The sequence below is a fragment of the Osmia bicornis genome, chromosome 13 (genome assembly GCF_907164935.1).
Source record: "Osmia bicornis bicornis chromosome 13, iOsmBic2.1, whole genome shotgun sequence".
Classification (NCBI taxonomy): Eukaryota; Metazoa; Arthropoda; class Insecta; order Hymenoptera; family Megachilidae; genus Osmia; species Osmia bicornis.
In genome coordinates this window covers 8,978,173-8,997,915 of record NC_060228.1, presented here as the reverse complement: position 1 = coordinate 8,997,915, position 19,743 = coordinate 8,978,173, and the positions used below count along the sequence as shown (strand labels likewise).

The 19,743-nt window shown below is 45.6% G+C and overlaps 2 protein-coding genes across 4 annotated transcripts; one reads left to right on the top strand and one right to left on the bottom strand.

The window, feature by feature from the left end:
* Window positions 1-592: 592 nt before the first annotated feature.
* LOC114873687 (RING-box protein 2) lies at window positions 593-19,662 on the bottom strand. Its single transcript, XM_029182282.2, has 2 exons — window positions 18,999-19,662; window positions 593-1,111 (listed from the first exon to the last, which is right to left on the bottom strand). Exons 1-2 carry the CDS (start codon window positions 19,150-19,152, stop codon window positions 933-935), a joined length of 333 nt encoding a protein of 110 aa, XP_029038115.1. The 5' UTR covers window positions 19,153-19,662; the 3' UTR covers window positions 593-932.
* Window positions 5,292-18,636, top strand: LOC114873670 (facilitated trehalose transporter Tret1-like). 3 transcript variants are annotated; one of them, XM_029182251.2, is made up of 7 exons: window positions 5,292-6,203; window positions 11,787-12,260; window positions 14,783-14,908; window positions 15,739-15,862; window positions 15,939-16,112; window positions 16,385-16,764; window positions 16,842-18,636. In XM_029182251.2, exons 1-7 carry the CDS (start codon window positions 6,129-6,131, stop codon window positions 17,421-17,423), a joined length of 1,935 nt encoding a protein of 644 aa, XP_029038084.2. In that variant the 5' UTR covers window positions 5,292-6,128; the 3' UTR covers window positions 17,424-18,636. The 3 variants fall into 3 exon arrangements, with proteins under 3 accessions (XP_029038084.2, XP_029038083.2, XP_029038085.2); XM_029182250.2 differs by lacking the exon at window positions 5,292-6,203 and adding an exon at window positions 8,221-8,442; XM_029182252.2 differs by lacking the exons at window positions 5,292-6,203; window positions 11,787-12,260 and adding an exon at window positions 13,933-14,536.
* Window positions 19,663-19,743: the final 81 nt, after the last annotated feature.

Genomic DNA, 19,743 nt, shown 5'->3' with positions numbered 1-19,743 from the left:
CGGTTCGGGGCTGTTCGGGGCTGAAGAGGGGAAACGAAAAAGGACGAGACGAGAGAGAAAAAGAGACGGAAGATGGCGCTGATACGAAGGAAGGAGCAAAGAGAGACGAGGAGAAGAAAGGAGCGACCTTCGAGCGCTCGGATCACTATTACACCATATCGCATAGTATCGCATAGGAATCGTACTAGATCGAGGATAAAACACATTTGCCAATTAAACTTTTTCTCTGCGAATTAGAAACAAGAAGTTAAAAAGTAACGGAAAAATGATGCGATTTTCGAATTGATCAGTGTCGTTCGCAGGCATTCCACACAGGTGACGCAATCGTTTCGAGGCACGTATTCGAAATACGAGCCAAGTAAATCGTTATAAGCACTAATATACATATGCGCGTGTAATCGAACACTATTTAGCGAAGGTAATCTAAAACTATAACGGTAGGTGGACACGAATTTTCTTCCCTTATCGACCGAAAACTATGCGCCATCTATGACGCGATCCTTCCGGGGAGAAAAGTTCGATGTCCATCGAAGATCGCGCAATCTCGCGAACGTGACAATGCTTACATATGTAAATACTTTGCACTTTGCTCTTCAGATTAACATTTGTTTTTTATTGTGCGATCGATATTCAGCTGAAAAGGATCAACGTCTCCACGATAACGGCGTCTTAAAATGAAATTTTATATTGCGGTAGATTAAATTGTTATGATAGATTGAGAAAGAAGTTTTATGATTTTCGAAAGAGAAAGTTTAAACGGTGAGTTTGCGACGGGTTGCATTTATCGTCGCGATCGAATAGAACAAAGGGTATAAATCAGAAAGAAAAAAATTGCGAAAGCGATAAGGGGAAAAAAGAAAGAATCAAGATAGACAGTTGGTAGAACTAAAGGAAGAGACGCCGGTTAACGACGTTCCACTTCCACGTTTCGGTTATTTTCCCATTCGTTGAATGGACCACTCCTGCTGGCACAATGGGCAACGGTTGTTCTGCTTCACCCAAAGGGACATGCAGCAGTAGTGAAACGAATGATTGCATTCTCCCCAAACGACAACGCAATCCTGACGGCCGTCATCCTTCTTGCTTTCCGCTTGACACCGAAGACAGGCATCTGAAAATTGAAAGGCGAACGATTAGTACAGTAAAATCCATAAGTCAACGGGCGACACATAATGAGCGATCGTTTGATTTTCAATAAAATCGAATAGAGCCGGTTGTATCTAATGTACTAAGTACTCGTATCTTGGTAAAATTCCATTCATTCTTATCTAACGAATGTACGCACAAGTGGCTTTGTTAGATGTAATTCCTAACGATCCGATATGGCGAGCATAGAAAAAACGAAGCAGGAAGGATTGTGCCGATTAAATACAGACAATGATCGGGTACACCGCGATCAAGTAATACGAGCGTTAGGAAGATTTGAATCGATCGCAGTGGAAACTATGGATCACCGTCGTCGTAAAGATGATACGATCGATTCTGGGAGTAGGATGAGTTCCGATGAAACGAATCGGTTGACCGATTAATTCCCGACCGATGGTTCTCGAGGGTTGTCTCGTTGACCCGCACCGGGGGATCCGGGCAAACGTGTCAGCCGTGCCCCCGAGTCCTACGCGAACCAACTGGGCATCCAGCCAATTAACTCTGATCAACAAGATAACACCACGCGAAATAGTGTATATACGAATACGCGTAGGGGAAAGTTGCCAAAATCATATCACTTAAGATAATATGCATAATACGAAGCTCTGGTATGTCTGCATACCGGGAAACTGCATTTTGAAAACGAACGATACAAAGGTACAATTTTGGCAACCGGTGTCCTAAATCGTACATATCCCTGAACTATAAATAATAAATTGATTTTATTTTAACATTGAGTAGAATAATCTGGCTTCTTCGTGTACCCAAATGGAACATCTTAAACATTGTACCATATTTTCATTCAAGTTAAAGTTCTTCACAGAAACTGAGCAGAACCACTCCTTTTCGTTTAAGCGATACAGAAATATTTGCAGATGCACTAGTTGAACCCGTGAACCCATAAAAAAAATATCTAGAACAGCTACTGTACACTGATTTTGATACATTAGATGATGCTAGCTGGAGACGTGATTCAACATTAAGCGAAATTTGAATGTGGTACGATTTTGGCAACTTCCTCCTACTATGTAGTACACGCGATCGTAAGTTGGATATGTACCACCGCGCCATTCGTTGTTCTAGAGCCTTCCTTTCCTTCGGTTTCCATTCTTATTCTCTTCATTCTCAGGACGAGAATGACTCGTACGACTAGACTTGACCAAATACAATACACGCGCGTTTCCTTTATTCATCGTGAAACGAACGGATCGATCCATTTTGAGACCGGCTGGTATCTAAATCGCGAGCAATCGTTCGAAAAGGACGGTAACTTTTCTGGGATAGTAATTTATCGACGAAACGGAATTAGAAATAGATGCTAGTACTTGGACGAGTAATTGCGACTGGATGGGATTCGAGAAAATAATTTATCGTACACCGGTTTTAGACACGGAAAAGCGAGTATCGCGTTAACGGTGATGAGATTGCGATAGTTATCGGGATGCGCCTCTACATGTACGTATACGTAGTCTGTGCATCGATCATTTCGACTCTCGAAAGAGCTTTCTCGAACGTTCGAAGAACTCGACCCCGTCGATATAATCTCGACTCGACTCGACTCGACTCGACTTCGGCTCCATTCTACGATTCCACTTTGTCCAGGATGAACAGAGAGCGATCGAAAAGCTTGAGATTTATTGCGAACCGTTCGATTAATTCGTTGACCAACGATGGTAATCGAAACTGTTCGTAATAAGAAATAAGATCGATTATTTAACGGTGGGATTTGATCGAACGGGAATCAGTTCGGGAGAAAACAGCTTCTGCTGGCGACAACAATATAGTTTAACCGGCTTGCGCGCTGCATCATCGCTGACAATGTGTCTCGCGCGTTATTAAATTGCTCGTGATCGCCTCCTGTCACGCATTTACATTTAACACGATTTAAAACGCGCCCGTATAAAGAGCAGCCGTCGCCGAGTAGAAAATTGCTCGACCGTTTTCTTCCGACGCGCGACGGGCTCTTTTCTTTTTTTGCTAATAACAACGTTTCCATCGAATTTTCATTCATCCATTCGAAGGCGTTTTCCTTCGTTCCTTTTCTTTGTATACGGAACTCGCAATCGGCGCGACGATTCCACGATCGAAGCTACCAGGTATTTTTCCTTCGATTCGATACCAACGATTCGCTTCATCGATTGACCCCTATCGATCAACGAGTTGACCGTGTTCCGTGATGTAACAATACGCGACAATTGCCGAGGAACTCTGACCACCGAAGAAACTGGGAAGAGAGAAAGCGATCGATCTATTAGCGCGAGCGTTCGAACGCTGTACTTTTTAAACATGTATCATCTTCAAATGGAATGATTCTTTTCCACGATCGACCGCGACACGTATCGCGATCATGGTGAGTCGGATCGTTGCAACAACCATCGGTTACGTATTTACAAATATTCGCTTACGTGGATTACATTATGTATGATGCGTTACCGGTCGTTAACGAAGGCGATTAAAGATGCGAGGCAAAGAAAACGCATTTAACGATGTTCTCAAGGTTGGCTGTATCGTATTGGAAAATTTGCGATTACATTTAGGTCTTACTTGTAAAGCGTGATGCGCGCCAACGCGAAGTTCAAGAGCGACGCTGCGGCGCAACGCAGTGAACACGAACGGGCTTTGTACGACGCAATATTCCTCTGTATCGACGTTTTCTAGAGAACTTTAGTCGGTTTCCAGGTTGGACCAGGCGACGCGGTAATTCGTGAGAGAAGAGAAGGGTACGTTCGCGGCCGGCGAAGCGTGACGTTCAGTTCGTCACGTGCGTACACGGACAAACTAAACGAAATTTTTCGAGCCGAAATGCGGCACGCTTCGAGACCTTTGATCGACTGTCCCGATGCTCCGAAATTCATCGTTCTCGTTAATTAAAACGCTATCGCGCGTTTTCCGTATAAACGATGATTCGCTCGGCGTGCGCATTAAGAAAAATAATTTGCATCGAATAAAAACAAGAAGAGAAAAAACCTCGTTGAAAGTAATGAAAACACAGCTGACGCAAACAAAACTGGTTACCGTGTTTTTTTTTTTTTTTAAACATTTTTTTACTTGTATGAATACTTCTTTTACCTCCGTCCCCGTTACGAATTATCTATGACCGAGTAAGAATGCCGATCGTTCGATTAACGAGAAAGATCGTACGGTCGCGGCTAGAGGCGCTGACTGTGTATCGCGGGAAAAATATCCTATGTTAAATACGAGAATCGAGGCAACGTAAAAGGAGTAGGAACCAATTTATGTAGTTCGATTGTAGTTGCCGGGAAAGAAAGGTATAGGAATAAGGATAGCGGGAGAGATGGGAGATAGGCGTACGTGCACGCGGGCAGGATCGAGGGCGACTGTATACGGTGGTCTCGAGCGAACGAGGTCGAACGACTGGAACCTTCCGCGAAAAGCCAAGAGGATATTGGCGTCGCGGTCGAGTCGCTGATGAAACGCGAAATTCCGATTTCATTTCCTACCGATCGTCACCGGATCTTCGAACCCGACAGATTCTGATGTTTCATCGTCGGTGACGCTGCATTCGTAATAGCGAAATACGCGTGTTTCCACGAATCAATCCAAGCAGGAACAGAGGGAAAAGATAAATGATAAATGATAAATGATAAACGATAGGCGCCAGTTCGATTAGAATCGATGACCTAAGATCGAAACACAGATAAGCGATGGGAAATGGAGAGAATATAAACGTTCTTTCGCATATTTCGAATCTGATGAATTTACGTGAGAAGCCGCAGAGCGACGCGTGGCGTTGCGACGCGGCTTCGGGAGGCTCGCCTCCGCGAACGGGGAAAGGCGGGAAAGGAGGGAAAGACGAACGTAGCAAAGTGCGGTGAGACGTGGCATGGAATCGCGCGACGCAACTCGACGCAACCGAAGGAGACGAGACTACACGAGACGAGACAACGCAAGGGTTGCTGGAGGTGGGGCGCGGTGAGACGAGGTGAAACGGGTATGAGGTGGACGAGCGGCGAGAAGGGGCAAGGGCGTCCATCCCCCACCAGAGGTGCGCGCCCCAGGAGGAGGAAGCGGCGTTTACAACCGCACTGGCCTCTATATAAAAGAGACAAACCCCCCCGATCTGATTATAGCAAAGTTCCAAACACACGTAAAAGTGCATTTTACTTACATTTCAAACGGTCTAAGCTTTACACACACCGCGTTCCCATTATCAAAGAAAAACAAGGAAAACGTGGTAAGCCGGCTGAAGAGAAACACACCGGTCACGTGGTTTCAGAAGGAAGCAACACCGTATACCGACAATCGACACAACTGGACCAGTCGACAACTAGCCACAGGAAAATACGGAGAACCACCGTTTTAAAGATAGTCGCGTTAAACATTGTGAAAATAAGTCTGGTCGAAAAGAGCAGCGGGACGAGACTGAAAATAGCCGTTCCCATCGAGTTCGTGGAGGCGCGAATCGCAGGTGCGATAGATGTAGCGCGAAGGAAAACGAAGAAATAAGGGAATAAGAGAACAAGAGTGCGAGCGAGTAAGCAAACACGACCCGACACGAATAGTAGGGTAGCAGTGGCGTCGCTGGTACAACTTAGCAGTGGTGGTGGATTCGAGCAGCCTAAGAAACAACACGAATCGTTCAACGCGGCATTTAGGCTTTGACCATTCTCTCTAAAGTCACACGAGAGGGTAGTTGTGTATTCACCGAAAAAAAAGGAGAAAGGTGGAGAAGAAAGCAAAAGTCGCGCGCGCACATTCGGGCTACTCGAAAAAAAAAAAAAAACAGGCCGAGTGGCACGTTTCGATCGATATCAAAAGTCGTACCGCATCGAGGTAACGATTTGGTTACTTCTCGAACGACATCGCTGATACGACACACACGATAAACTGTACGAGTATCTTTCTATACGATTCACGAGAAATCGCAAAAGAACTGATAGAAGAAAGTCCGGTTTCCCGTCACGACCCAAGTGACGAAACAACAGCTGACAGGACAGCAAGGTTCGGGGTGCGCCGGCAAAATGTCCAATTCCAGAGACAGAAGACAGATGATGCAGCCATGGCCTCTGTGCCTAGTGCCATTTTCGAAAACGAAGGTAAGACCCACGCTATCTCTCACGTAACGCGCAATCGAACGCTCCGCAATCAACGAACCAGCCGTTTCTCCGCCGGCTCGTTTTCGCCTACCATGATAACCATATTCGCATTCCTTCCTTCTCTTACAGACCGTTTTATCTTTCTTCCTCGCACTTGTCTTTCCATGATTTCGTACTCTCACCGCCTCGCTCTATCCTCCCCTCTCGAGCTTCTGGAAAGTTCCACTATACGTGCTCGTCGGCGCTGTCGCTGACGTTGGTGTTGCAGATACCAGCGGTACCGGTACCGATATCGACATGCCGGTACCGGAGACCGCTGTCATTATTGTCGTCGGATCGTCATGCGCGTCTGTTACAATTTGCAATTGTCAATGTTTATTATCTCTTTCACTCGACCTTATCTTTGCTACATAATTATGTAAATTGTTCAACATTTTTGCATTCTTTTTGCCTCTGCTGTAATTGACAAGAATGACAATCGAATTACCTTTTTTTTTTTGCGCTTTCATTTTTATTTTCCCTTACTTTTCTCTCCTCACCGTCAGAGTTTCTTCTCGCTCGCTCCTTTCGTCTAATTTTATCGTATACACGCGTGGAATTTATCATCCTTCCGACCTCTCTCGCTTTTTCGTCTCGCTTCCTCTTTGCTTCGTTGCTATCTTTATTCCTATACCCTGCACTACCCCGCAACTAAATCATTTCATCTCCATTCTCTGACTCGATATACTCCTGGAATACTATTATCCTCCATAGATTGCGTTTATGCATTTTATCCATCGATATTTATGTTTATTTTTCCTAATGAAATTTCTTGAGTCTATATTTAAGATCGACGACCGCGTGGCATCGATGTCGGCGGAGGTTACCGGGCGTCTCGAGTTGAAACGAGCGCGAAACGGCCCGCGATATTCGCGAACGTTCGCGGTATCGATATATCGTAAATAATTTATTTCTCGAACGCGACGTGTTTTCGCGTTTCAATTGAATCGTTCGTGTCTTTGGATTCGGACTTCTCGTCCGGAAATTATCGATCGCCAGGGCAAAACAACGCGCGACCAATTCCTTGCATAGTAAAACAATCGAATTCGTGTATCACACGGTTTATTCTCTTTTGACCTAAATTCTTTCTTTATTTAACTCGTTTGTTTTTTCTTTCCGTTCGAATCCGTTCGAAAACAGTTCGATATCGCGTAAACGTAATTAACACGTTCGTCGATGAATACTTTGAACACCGTTTACTATCGCCATTATTTTTTTACCTATCGCATACGAATCGAACGGAACGTAAGAATATGAATAATATCGAAGTTTGGATTGTCTTGTAGGACTTGTCCACCAGAAACGTCGACCGACGTGTACCGAAACATGGTTAAAAAAATGTTGTAATGCAAAGAAAAGTTTTTCAATAAATGCTATTTTTTAATCGTCATCATTAGTTTCTAAGTGTTTTCGGACCTGCTTCTTCCATACCATTCACACTCGTTCGCAATAACTCTGTCAGATGTTTCTCATTTGTTTTTTCATCGTGTGTACATATATTTTCGTAATCTTGATAAAACTTTCCGACGGTGGAACGGAGGAGCGCATATACTTTGCACTTTAAACGGTACATACGTGCCGAATAGCAAAGCGCGACCCGGTTAAATAACTTTGGCTGCATTTACTATTTCGAGAAACTGTCGAGCCGCCGTCTCTGTATTCGCGACAACGATTCTTCAAAGATGCTGTCTAACGAGTCGATGCGAAAAACAACTAAACGCGTTATAATTGTTTCGAGAAAGCGATTCTCATTTTATTGTCGTACGCGCGCAAGTATCTTCGTAATCATTTGCGGTGAGAAATGTAAAAGAAATGTTCGCACGAGATGGGCAACGAGACAGGAAAGAGGCTCGATTAGATTTAGGGGAAGAGACCGATCGGTATCGATCGGTAACGGATGCGAGCGTTCTCGTGGTTCTCGAGAAACGGGGAAGAAATAGGGAAAGAAATAGGTAAGACGCCAAGATGGATTAAAATGCGTTGATAACAGCTGATGAAAGAGTCGTATATCGTGAATAATGACAGGTCTAGATATCGAAGATTACCGACTCTATCTAGTACTCCCCGCTATGTCGCTTTTCCTAGCATAATATATATTTCGGCCAGCAAGATATGGGCATTGCAGTCGACTTATTTCTACGTTAATTGTCACGGACGCAGCGCTAAAATGCTTCGTCAGCAACGAGTGTCTACGCCGCTGGTACGTCACTATTGCTCTATGTCTACCGCAAATTTTGCCTCGAAACCTGCGTAGAAAAACGTGTACGCTTTTCGCTTCTGAATGGCTGCTCTGCTTCCCGAACGGATCGAAGATTCGTCGCGTCGCGTGGCGTCGCGTCGAGGAGATCCAAGCCGGCTGACGCACGTTTAAAGATCTTCTCCGAATCGAGTCGGCGAGGGAAAGTGTATCGGGAATCGAGAAAGCACGGAATACGCGTTTGCGTCTAGTATCGTGGACGCGTCTATATTCGGGGAAAAAAGTCCGACCAGGATTTCCTTTGCGCGACGCGACGTATCGCTTCTTTCTATCCTTTATACGTACAATAGCACGCACGTACGCACGCACGCATAGCACCCAATAATATCCTTGATGATCAATGTCCCTGATCGTGGCTTTCTTTCTCTTCGTCTCTCCTTCTTTGCCTGCTTCCTCTTTTTATTTAATAAACAAAACGAACTCGTGCGCGGTGACCTTCGTTCGATAGTATTTTTCAGAAATATTCAGCTCGTCTTTTTTTTCTTTTTTTTTTTACTTCAATGCCATCGAGGCAAAGTTCGCGGAAAGAAAACTTTATACGCGTAACGATAGATTATCTTTAGCGGCAAGAAAGTAGAGAACGACGGTGCACCGGTTAAATGCAGCGGCTGCACTTTTGCGCACACATGCACGCGATGCAGTTGCAGGTAATGCTAAAGGTACACAAGCGACGAATTCACGGTCAGGCTAAGATCGGTCGGATAAAACTGACTGACGTATTTACTTTTACGTGTATGAAATTTTCGCTCGGTACCGATCCGAGTATCGTTCTTCCTCGAATCGAATAAAACGCGCCTAAAACTAAAATCAACAAAGTCTGCTTTCGAAAGACGGAAGAAAATGCTAGAATATAGAGCAGAGATCCCGCGCGAGCGCATTACAATGTTGAAAAAGCGATTTAATCGAATGCATCGCTTCTTGCATGCCACGCTGCGATCATGGATTTGTTTTGTACGTTTCACGGTAAATACGCCTGACGCAATTCTCTGTAAAATTGACGAGATATTTCAAAGACAACAAGAAGGATTGCTTTTCAGTTGCATTTACCCGTTTCTCTTTCTCACAGCTTTCTATGTACGGTATTTGATTTCCTGCCGGTGTCGATGGCCCCTTTCATCCTCGCTCATTTTTCGACAAACATTCTTTCGTCGAAGAAAGGCAAACGGATAATGGACGTTGTGTTTACCGTTCTACTCGAAATGGAAAGGGAACCGCGTTATTTTCTTTTCTTTTTTTTTTTTTTCAAGAAAGATCGAGAGAAACGAAAATAGTATTCGTCGAATGGATGGGACTACGCGAACTTAGGGTTAAAAATATCCATATGGTGAGCGCGCGAGCGACGCTCGTTCTGGAAACGTAATGGCAAATCTAATTTCGAGGGCTTACATAATTTCGTTGAATTTTGAATAGTTTACCGCGTCACGCGATGTCCGTGCGGTAACGTAACGGTTTGGGTCGCGGTTTCAAGAATCGTCCGAGAAGACGCTGAAATATCGACGAAGATACTTACATATTTCCACGGGATAAATTATCTCGGACGATAAGGGAATCTTGCAACACGTACAAGTAAGCGATACAAAACCGACGTCGTCGAACTTGCTTTTTTATCGCAACTCGGTACAGAATACTCCCGACAGATAGCGGCACGGATCACTGGCAACGAGGACGGCCCCTTGCGACCTGCACCCGGCGAGCTCGGGAGCAGAGCGTGCGGCGCACGCGGTATCCTCGAGGCGACTGCTCGTTCGCGCTGATCGCCAACGGAACGAGATAGACGAGTTGCGCGGGAACCGATATGCGAAAGACAAAAAATCTTTCACATTCTTGTTCTTCTTAGAGGAGACAAGGAACGAGGACGCGTTGGAGCAAGCGACGACCTCGCTACCGAGAAACTGCGGCGACGTATCGAGGACGATCGGATAACGAGGGATAACGGGCGTTATCGGTACCGTCCAAAGGAGAAAACGATAGCACGCGCAAACAACGAAACGGTTGACCCCGAAATGCAAACAGGCTGCGGACGATGACGAAAGCGAGACAACAGCAATAATCGTGACATCTAATTTGCTGCGAAAATGGCCCTGAGTTAATACGCGGAGGCGAAAACGAAAGGAGGGAAGAAAGTCCAGACACGAATTGATCGCATACGAAATGATGCAAAATTAACGATGGTACGAACAATCACGAAACTAGCGTTTAGTTCGTGAATCGAAAAGGGTCGCGGTCCATTAAAGACGAGTCGTATCGCGAGAATCGAGTAGCCGTTGAAAATGGAAAACTTGGAACGTGGCACGCGTATGCGAAAGAAAGATTTGATGGGTGACGCGTTTGCATAGAAACAATCGCGATTATTCGTCAGTAGGATAGAAAAACGATTATTTGCAAATCTAGGCTAGCTGACGCGAGAACCCGTGCTATAGTTTTCAATTTTCAACGGAAATCGATGAATAGACAAAAGATAGATAGAGAGGGGTAAAGAAAGGGAAGAAGAATCACTAACGTTAAAGCGTCGGACGAGTGCAGAAGAGCGTACGCGTGGATCGGGAAATTCGGAAATCAATGAATCGTCCAGATCGAAGAACCAGGCTCTTCTGCCTACTTACGCGTACGTAACCCTGCTGGTCGAAGCCACGAGCGCATCGTTCGCAAAAAGTATAAGAACTCACAGTTTAGTCATGAAGTTCAACATGGGTTATAGATAAGCAGGGGTAAAAGTCATCTGATCAGCGACTAAGAATCACGCTGCCTTCTCGTCCCTCGCTTTTCATCATTGGTTCGTTACGATAATCGCTATGTTTATTCTTCTCTTTCTTTCGTTCGGTGTTGTTTCTCTTAACACCATTATCGACAAACGAAACTAGTATAAATACTCCAACATCGAACTTTCATCCCTTCGAAACTCTTCATGGTTCCATACCGGACGCTGTTTTCGGGCGTTCCGCTACTTTGTTCGTTCGTTCGTTCGTTTTCAAGACCGTGTACCGTGCGCTTTCTTCGGTGACATTTTTCGTCAATTGTGTCCGTCGAGTGTTGTTCGAGAAGCAAAGAAAAATTAGTTGAATTTCTGTGAAATAGCTGCGTGCTGGAGAGGATTGTACGGTTGCACGGCCAAGAAGCGGACGATCGATCGAGGACCGCGTAAGTTTGATCGTTAGTGGATTAAGGATTAAGAATGTTCCTCGTTTAGCGAAATCTTTTCTCGTCCGCGGAACGCACGGCTTTCGATTACAATTACCATCGAAATTACTATCTCGAAACGTTCACGCGTTTTGATTTTCTGCTTTCAGGAGCGAAGCATCGTTCCGAAATACTACACGAGGGTGCCCTCGGTGGCGAGGTCGACCACCACCAATTCGGGCATCAACCTAGACTGCGCGTCAAACGCAACCCTCGTGACAAACGTCAGCCCGTTCAACAGCCAGACCGCCCTGATCGCGGAGAAGAAGGTGCTCTCTGCCGGGAACGCAACCGCCCTCACCACTAACCATTATTATGAAGAAAACCTGAGGAATAACCATCAGAAGGCCCTGAACGGGTCCCACATATACAACCCCCTAGACAAAGATCACGATCACGACTACAAACAGCTCGATCCGTTGCTCAACTCGGAATCCTCGTACGCGGGGATAGTGGGGAACAAACGGAAAATGAGTTCGCAGGATATCAAAATGAAGGAATCGGCGGTGGGTTCCGGAAAACTACATGGAACCTTGCAAGGACCAAAGGAGTCTAAACCTTCACTCATGCGTTTTACCAGTCAGGTAATTAATTCTCTTATCTTCTTTCTCTTCGGAACGCTAACATTCTTTTCTTATACGGATACTGCTAGCGAATAAGTGGCGGCGATCCAGAAATCGCACTTGCGTAAGAAGAGACTCGAAAGATGATTACAATCGAGAAACCGGTAACGGAACGAGCGTCGGTAAAATTCTTTTCGCGTCGCGTGGAACTTTCGAGCACCGTCGAGGCGACGAATTAAACTGCTGCGAGAAAATGGCGAATACCTCGCGGTTTCTACTCGCGTACAGATCTCTCAAGGATAGAGTACGGCGAAGCATCCTTGAACCATTTTACGATTCACCTCGACTCGTAGGATCGAAAGACGAATCGATATCGCGGACGAAAGCGGGTTGCGAACTCGGCGATCGCGATCGCGATCGAGCTTTTCGAGAGGAGACGAATCTGTTGGTCGCGCGAACGACCGCGAATCGAATGTCAAGTCGATCTAAACTCGAGAGGGCATCGTGATCTTCGCGTTTACGACATCCACCTTGCGTATAGTTGCATTTAATATTGCGCAAACGATTGTACGATAATAAACATTACAAACGCGGTGCGATATGCACGCTCGTCGACGCGCTCGATATTATGAAAGCTCTGCCACGCGACTCGTCGTTTTTATCTCGCGAAATTACAAAATACCAAACGTCTTCCTTCCTCTTCTTATCATTCCAATCACGTTGACCGTTTACTCGTGCCGCATTACCGATTTCCAATCGAATAAATACGTAATCGATGTAATTGGTCGACGAGGAAAATGATGGAGACGAACGGAAGGAAGGTGTGCGGGTGTGCGCATAATTTTCTTACGAGTTGATCTTAGACCGTCGAAAGACGAGCAATTACGGGAGACAAAAGATGAATGCATGCATCGCACGCGTGCATGCACTTTTGTACCCAACTACGGTGACCTTGCGCGTTTCTGACAATAATTAGCAGCTTAATTTCTTCTCATGTACGTAAGTACGTGGCTGACGTATCCCGAAGATGCTCCCGAACAGCGTTAAACAATTATTACATATCAACTCTGGATTCGCGATCCCGGGAATACAAAACCTGCTTCGGTATCGAGCGGCAGGACTATCCGCGAACCGAATCCGGACTGGAATCGATCAAAAACGACTGAAAAGAGGAAACGAGGACTGTTTGTTCGATCGCGAAAAAGGAAAAGAAGAGCTGAGGATTACGCAACGCGAAAGAAGGTCGCGAATGAGAGATCGGTTATCTTGATCCTTCCGCGAGATCTCGACGGGCGCGCGTTTCAACTAAACTGGATGAATTCCATATGATTTGTTTCGCGAGGGAAACTAAAACTCGTTGTTTTACGAGGAAAGGCGAAAGAAACCGGGTTCTTGCTCTCGTTTGTTAATTTCGGGTCATGCTACAGACTCTCTCTCTCTCTCTCACTCTCTCTTTTTCTTTTTGTCTCGCTAGTCCCTTGAAATTGAAAGAGATCCCACGTGCCGTAAGGCACGAAGGAATGGCACGAGTTACACGCTCACGCGTATACGCGAAATGTCGCCGCGCGCGAGCACACGCACGCGTACGTAGGTACGTATAATCATCCGATTCGCGGACAACGGATCCTCTCGATCAGCAGAGAAGGGATAGTCGCGGCCCCCCAGCATCGTTCCCCTATATAAACAGGGAACCACCCGTCGGTTTACCGAGTGCCAATAGCGTGTCAATATAATACGGGAACGTTGACAACAGCGGCGACGAAAACTGATCATCGGTGAAACGACGACGACAACAACGACGGCGACGTCAGCGACGACGAGGACGAGGCGAAAGACAGTCGCGATCGAGAGGGGCTCGATCTAGGATCGCGTACGCGTCGATAGTTAACGTATCGCCAGTAACGCGATCGATTTCGTTCCGACTCCAACTTCTAAATCGACGCCGATCGTCGATCGTCGATCGACGCATGCTCCAACGTCTCGCTCGTTTCGCGTGTCGAGCGGTTAACGCCTAGACGAAACGATCGCGCAACGATCGTAGAAACGTTCCTCGTAACCTCTGCTCGATTCGTCTACGAGTATCGCTACGAGTCGCGGTGTCGCCTCGTCGCGACGCGAATTGATCGTCGAAAACTCGCCGATTTTTCATCAACGATCAGTTTCTTTCTTCGTTCGTCTTCTCACCCCAGTCTCGTTTCCTCTCTATCGTAACCATGAAGATTCTTATGCGAGCAGATACCCATGTGAACATCGAATTACCGGGCAACGCGCCAGTCGCTAAATGCACCTTCACTCAGGTATCGACAGCAACGTTGTGTAATTTCATTATTAATCTACGTCTACTCGATTTTATTCCCGATCTAACGCGTTTATCGTTTGTCTAACCACCGATCGACCTTTCCTATCGAATATCGATCTGTCGCGCTAAACGTAAACATATCAAGTTTTCTCTGTTTCGATATCGATAACTACGGGGATGAATCGTAACTCGGAACGATCTCGAACAATTTCTTTAATAAAAATTTCTTTCGATCTATTTTCAGGTACTGGCAGCCTTATCAGTGTCGCTGGGCTCGATGGTGGTCGGTTACGCGAGTTCCTACACCTCGCCGGGTCTAGTTTCCATGCAGAACAATGCCACGACCTCGTTCGAGGTTACTAAGGAAACTGTAAGTGAAGCAAACACTAAACACAATTTATCTATTCTAAGCTATCGAAATAGATCATCCGCGGCGGGAATGTTTTCAAACAAACGTGCCTCGCGAACGTGATCGAGACATTTCGTAATCTTGAATATTCCAACGAAATCAGAAAACAACAGTTATCCGGGATTCTTTTTTCTTATCCGGAGTACGAGTCAAGGCTAGACACGCTCTTAAACAACGCACGTTTGTTTTCAAAAGTATACCGCGATTACGCGAGCTTCCTTTTTCACGACGTGTCTACGTGCATCCGATAAAGAAAACAGAAGAGATTCGATGTTGGCGGTCAAACTGTTCGTTCCTGATCGTTCCGGATCGTCTGGCTGGCCGAACTTCGATCGAATCGATGCCGAGAATCATCGATATCGAAAGGGGTCAATGGTTGATTGAAAGTTCAACCTCGAATGCGTCAATAGGGTACAGTCTCTGTATTCCGTTGGTAACACCGCGCACGGCTATCTTTTTATTACGATCTCGCGCATCGATTCCCAGTAGCTCGTCCAGCCTCGATTGATTCTCTCGATCGAGTCAACGGCAACCTTCGACGTAGTCGCGCCGCGCAGAAAATAAATCCAACACGATCTAGCTACCGATTCTACCGTGGGTGCTTCCGCGTTCGTCAATGTCCCTACCTCCTCCTCCTCCTCCACCTCCTCCCCTCTTACCGTGATACGTGACTCGTTAACGATTTCCTTCCTTTCTCAGCATTTCCTTTCGTTTTCGTGCTTGTTTATATTCGAAGGTCGATCAATCCGCGACCGCGATCGAGATTTTTCTAAGTATCGTTCTCGTTACAGGGTATGTGGATCGGATCGATCATGCCTTTGAGCGCGCTTTTCGGAGGCATCTTCGGGGGTCCGTGCATCGAATATCTGGGCAGAAGGAACACGATAGTGGGCACAGCGGTGCCCTTCATCGCAGGTAGGTTTACGATCGAACTTTGGTATCGAAGATTCGAAGGATATGGACTAACGATTATCGAATTTATTTATTACAGCCTGGCTATTGATCGCGCTGGCGACCAACGTCGCGATGATTCTAGTTGGTCGAGCCCTTTGCGGGTTCTGCGTCGGTATCGCGTCCCTTTCGTTACCGGTCTACCTAGGCGAGACGATACAGCCGGAGGTTCGAGGAACCCTTGGATTACTTCCAACCGCCTTTGGTAACACCGGTAAGAACCTTGTCATTTTCGTTTTAAATACAGTGAATGCGGTGAAGGTCAACGGTAACCGGTAATTTACATATATTTATGTAAATAATTAACAGGAAACAGTAGAAAATGATTACTTTGAACGACTCTGTCATATTACCAACAATATAAAGTAGCAGATATTCGATAACCGACTATCTATTGCAGTTTTCGATAATTAGGGTTTCTTACGTGGCAGGGAACGCGAGTGAATCGGTAATTAAAACGTTTGCCTTTTCGTTCGGTCTGTTCAGGAATCTTGATCTGCTTCGTGGCCGGGATGTATCTGGATTGGAGGAATCTCGCGTTGTTGGGCGCTAGTCTGCCGATACCGTTCATGATTCTCATGTTCACGATCCCCGAGACCCCGAGGTGGTACATTTCCAAAGGGAAAACGAAAAGGGCGAGAAAATCGCTGCAGTGGCTGCGGGGCCAGGGAACCGACATTACCGACGAACTAACCGCCGTCGAGAAGTTACACGTTGACAGCGAACGAAACGTATCGCAGGGTGCGTTCATGGAACTCTTCAAGAAGAACCACCTGAAGCCGCTCCTCATTTCCCTTGGTCTGATGTTTTTCCAACAACTATCAGGAATTAACGCGGTCATATTCTATACCGTACAAATCTTTAAGGTACGCATGCTAAACACGCACGCCCGCGTTCTCGTTCGGACACGAAATGCCTAACTGTGGAATTGATTTTTTTACAGGACGCCGGAAGCAGCATCGACTCGAACATATCAACCATCATCGTGGGTGTGGTGAACTTCATCTCGACGTTCGCCGCTGCATCCGTGATAGACAAACTTGGCAGGAAGATGTTGCTCTACATAAGCGCTGTATCGATGTGTATCACATTGTTCACGTTTGGTACGTTCTTCTACATGAAAGAGAACGGTTCGGACATGTCGGAGTTCGGTTGGATACCGTTAGCGAGTCTGATCATTTACGTGATCGGATTTTCCTTGGGATTCGGCCCGATCCCGTGGCTAATGATGGGCGAGATCCTGCCGGTTAAGATCCGCGGTTCCGCTGCCAGTGTCGCGACTGCCTTCAACTGGTCGTGCACGTTCGTCGTGACGAAAACGTACGAGGATCTAGTGTCGGAGATCGGGGCGCACGGTGCGTTCTGGCTGTTCGGCACGATCGTCCTGATCGGCTTCGTTTTCGTCATCACCTGCGTGCCGGAAACGCGCGGCAGATCTCTCGAAGAGATTGAAAAGAGATTCACCGGTCCGGTGAGAAGAATGAGCGCGATCGCGAACATAAAGCCTACGCCGATGGGCTGTTAACGAATCTTATAATTTCGAATAGCTAGCCAATCAATCAATTCGTTCGTTCGTTCGATAGGAAATCTCCTCCACATCGCGTCGTTCCGCGCTACGAAACGAATAATTCGTATAGTTCCTTCCTACTATTCATAAGAACGATCTTGATTAGACATCGTGCGTAACTGTTATTTTTGTTATTCGATAGTTTTACAGGGTCTACCTCAAGTTAGTACTTTTACTAATGGTATACGAGTAGGTTTAAACGACAAGTGCAAATTATTTAATTAGTATACGTGTGCGTACTTATACGCGGATACGAGAACGAGATAAGTAACCTGATCTTTGGTAAAAGAACAAATGGTTCTTCACTATCGCGACAATAAATTCCAGCACGCGACCATCTCGGCATCGAGTTTGTACATAGTTATATCGATCTGCGTTAGCAAACAGTTGCATCATCTACCGTCGAATTAAATCGTAAGTTATAGTTGAGAAACAGAGAGATAAAAATAATACGCGTCTATTTTTTAATCGTCGAAATCGTTGTCGGTTAGCGAGATGACGCGACGAAGAACACAGCGAAGAAATACACGAATAGCGCAAGCCGCGAATTCGTGAAACACGCCCCCGATACCTTGTTTTGTATTTCGCGCCTTTTTATTACTCGAAAGTACCGTTTCGAGAGAGAGAGAGAGAGACGCGAAACATTTAGACCCCTAGGGACCTCTACGGTCGATTTGAATCTCGATTCCACGCGCCACGCCTTTCCTCTATTCATTCTCTTATTTCGATTTTCTCTGTCGCCTTCTATCTGCAACCGAATATACCGGGGGTGCGTACCACCCTCATCGGGCGAACGAGAAAATACCTTTTTATATCGTCGCGATACCATTACGAATCTATGTACTACGACGAAAGAAGAACAACGTCACGAAACATTCCTGTAATAGTACGGTTTAACGTACGATCTCGGCTAATGATATCGCGAGGAATAAACGCCATTTTGGACGCGTTACTCACATTTCATCTGTACAATTTAAGTTTTTACCTTTGTTGTAAAAAGAAAAATGCGTCGTTATTCGTACTTATTTGACAAACATTTCTACTGTGTGCCACTGGGGCGTAAGGTGCTTGCCAAATTTCTGGAGAATTCAATGGATATATCTTTGAAGTTGTGTACTAATCGCGTTAAGTTTGTATGTAAATTTGTAAGTTATTAAAACATAATGTTTGACACGATGACTTTTTACTCTTCGCTCTTTCCTTCTACCTACTCCATTCTTGTTCCGTCAATCCTCGTCCCGCTTTTTAAATCGCGTTTTAACGAGTCTCCCACTCCCACCACTATCGATTGTATCGACTCCACGCGTATACGCAATTTGGTATATACGTCAAAATCTACGGGCGCACGAAGCGACCGTACTTTGATTTATCTGAACTCATTTAAATGTTTACACGATAAAATTCCTTACGTACTTTGTTATAACGCGAAGAATAGTAAAAAATATTTGTTTCTTCTCCGAATAAAACAGATGACGGGGCAAGTTGATAATAAACGTCCTAACCTATGAATTGTGCAACAACAAATTTACTCACCCATCACTTGAACCCGGCAAATCGCGCAAGTGTCACACTCCACGTCCCAGCTCCACATGGCCACTGCGTTCCATTTCTTCAAAATAAACAGCTTATCCGTTTTTAGATTGTCGCTATCACCACGCTCTCCAAAGTCTTGCTCCGATTCTGCCATTTCGTCTTTCTAGGTTAGAAATGGCAAAGTGACGCGAACTTTTCGAACGAATGAAATGTCTGTGACTGCCAGAAAATCCTCCTCTCTCAGAATTTCTCGTTTTTATCGCACGCGCACAAGCCGGGTTTATTCGACTTTTATTGTCCGCCCTCCACGGTATCAACGACCCGATCGATTTCAAAATCGAGTAGACGCAGAATCGAATGCAAGCGACGCCGATCTTTTTTTCACTGAAACTTTTCAATAACGTAGATCGCACTGAATCTGTAGATAAGAGTTACGAATGATTCGAAGCAACCGCGGATAATAAACTTTTGTTCGGTTCGCGGTAAAAAAGACGAACGTGTTGTGACATCTGGCGAGCGAATCGAGTGTTTCCACTTGGAAAGTGATGCGACGTTGCCTTTGTGTTGGCCAACCTTGTGTTATTCGTTCAACGAGAGAACGTACTTGTTTCGCGCAGCTCAGTGAGGCCCTCTACACTAATTTCGAACTTTGTACTCGTATACACGGTGAACAGAAAAAAGAATCGAGGAAGCGCGCGCTCCCTTCGAAGGGCGACGGGTATACTGAATACAAGTGCAATGGGTA

Excerpts from the sequence above, each read along its gene's own strand:
- LOC114873670 (XM_029182250.2), top strand. The coding sequence starts at position 8,236 with ATGAAAGAGTCGTATATCGTGAATAATGACAGGTCTAGATATCGAAGA. Across the intron at positions 8,443-11,786 it reads AACGAGTGTCTACGCCGCTG|GAGCGAAGCATCGTTCCGAA; the intron begins GTACGTCACTAT and ends TTCTGCTTTCAG. Across the intron at positions 16,113-16,384 it reads AACCGCCTTTGGTAACACCG|GAATCTTGATCTGCTTCGTG; the intron begins GTAAGAACCTTG and ends CGGTCTGTTCAG.
- LOC114873687 (XM_029182282.2), bottom strand. The coding sequence starts at position 19,152 with ATGGCAGAATCGGAGCAAGACTTTGGAGAGCGTGGTGATAGCGACAAT. Across the intron at positions 1,112-18,998 it reads TTGCCGGGTTCAAGTGATGG|ATGCCTGTCTTCGGTGTCAA; the intron begins GTGAGTAAATTT and ends TTCAATTTTCAG.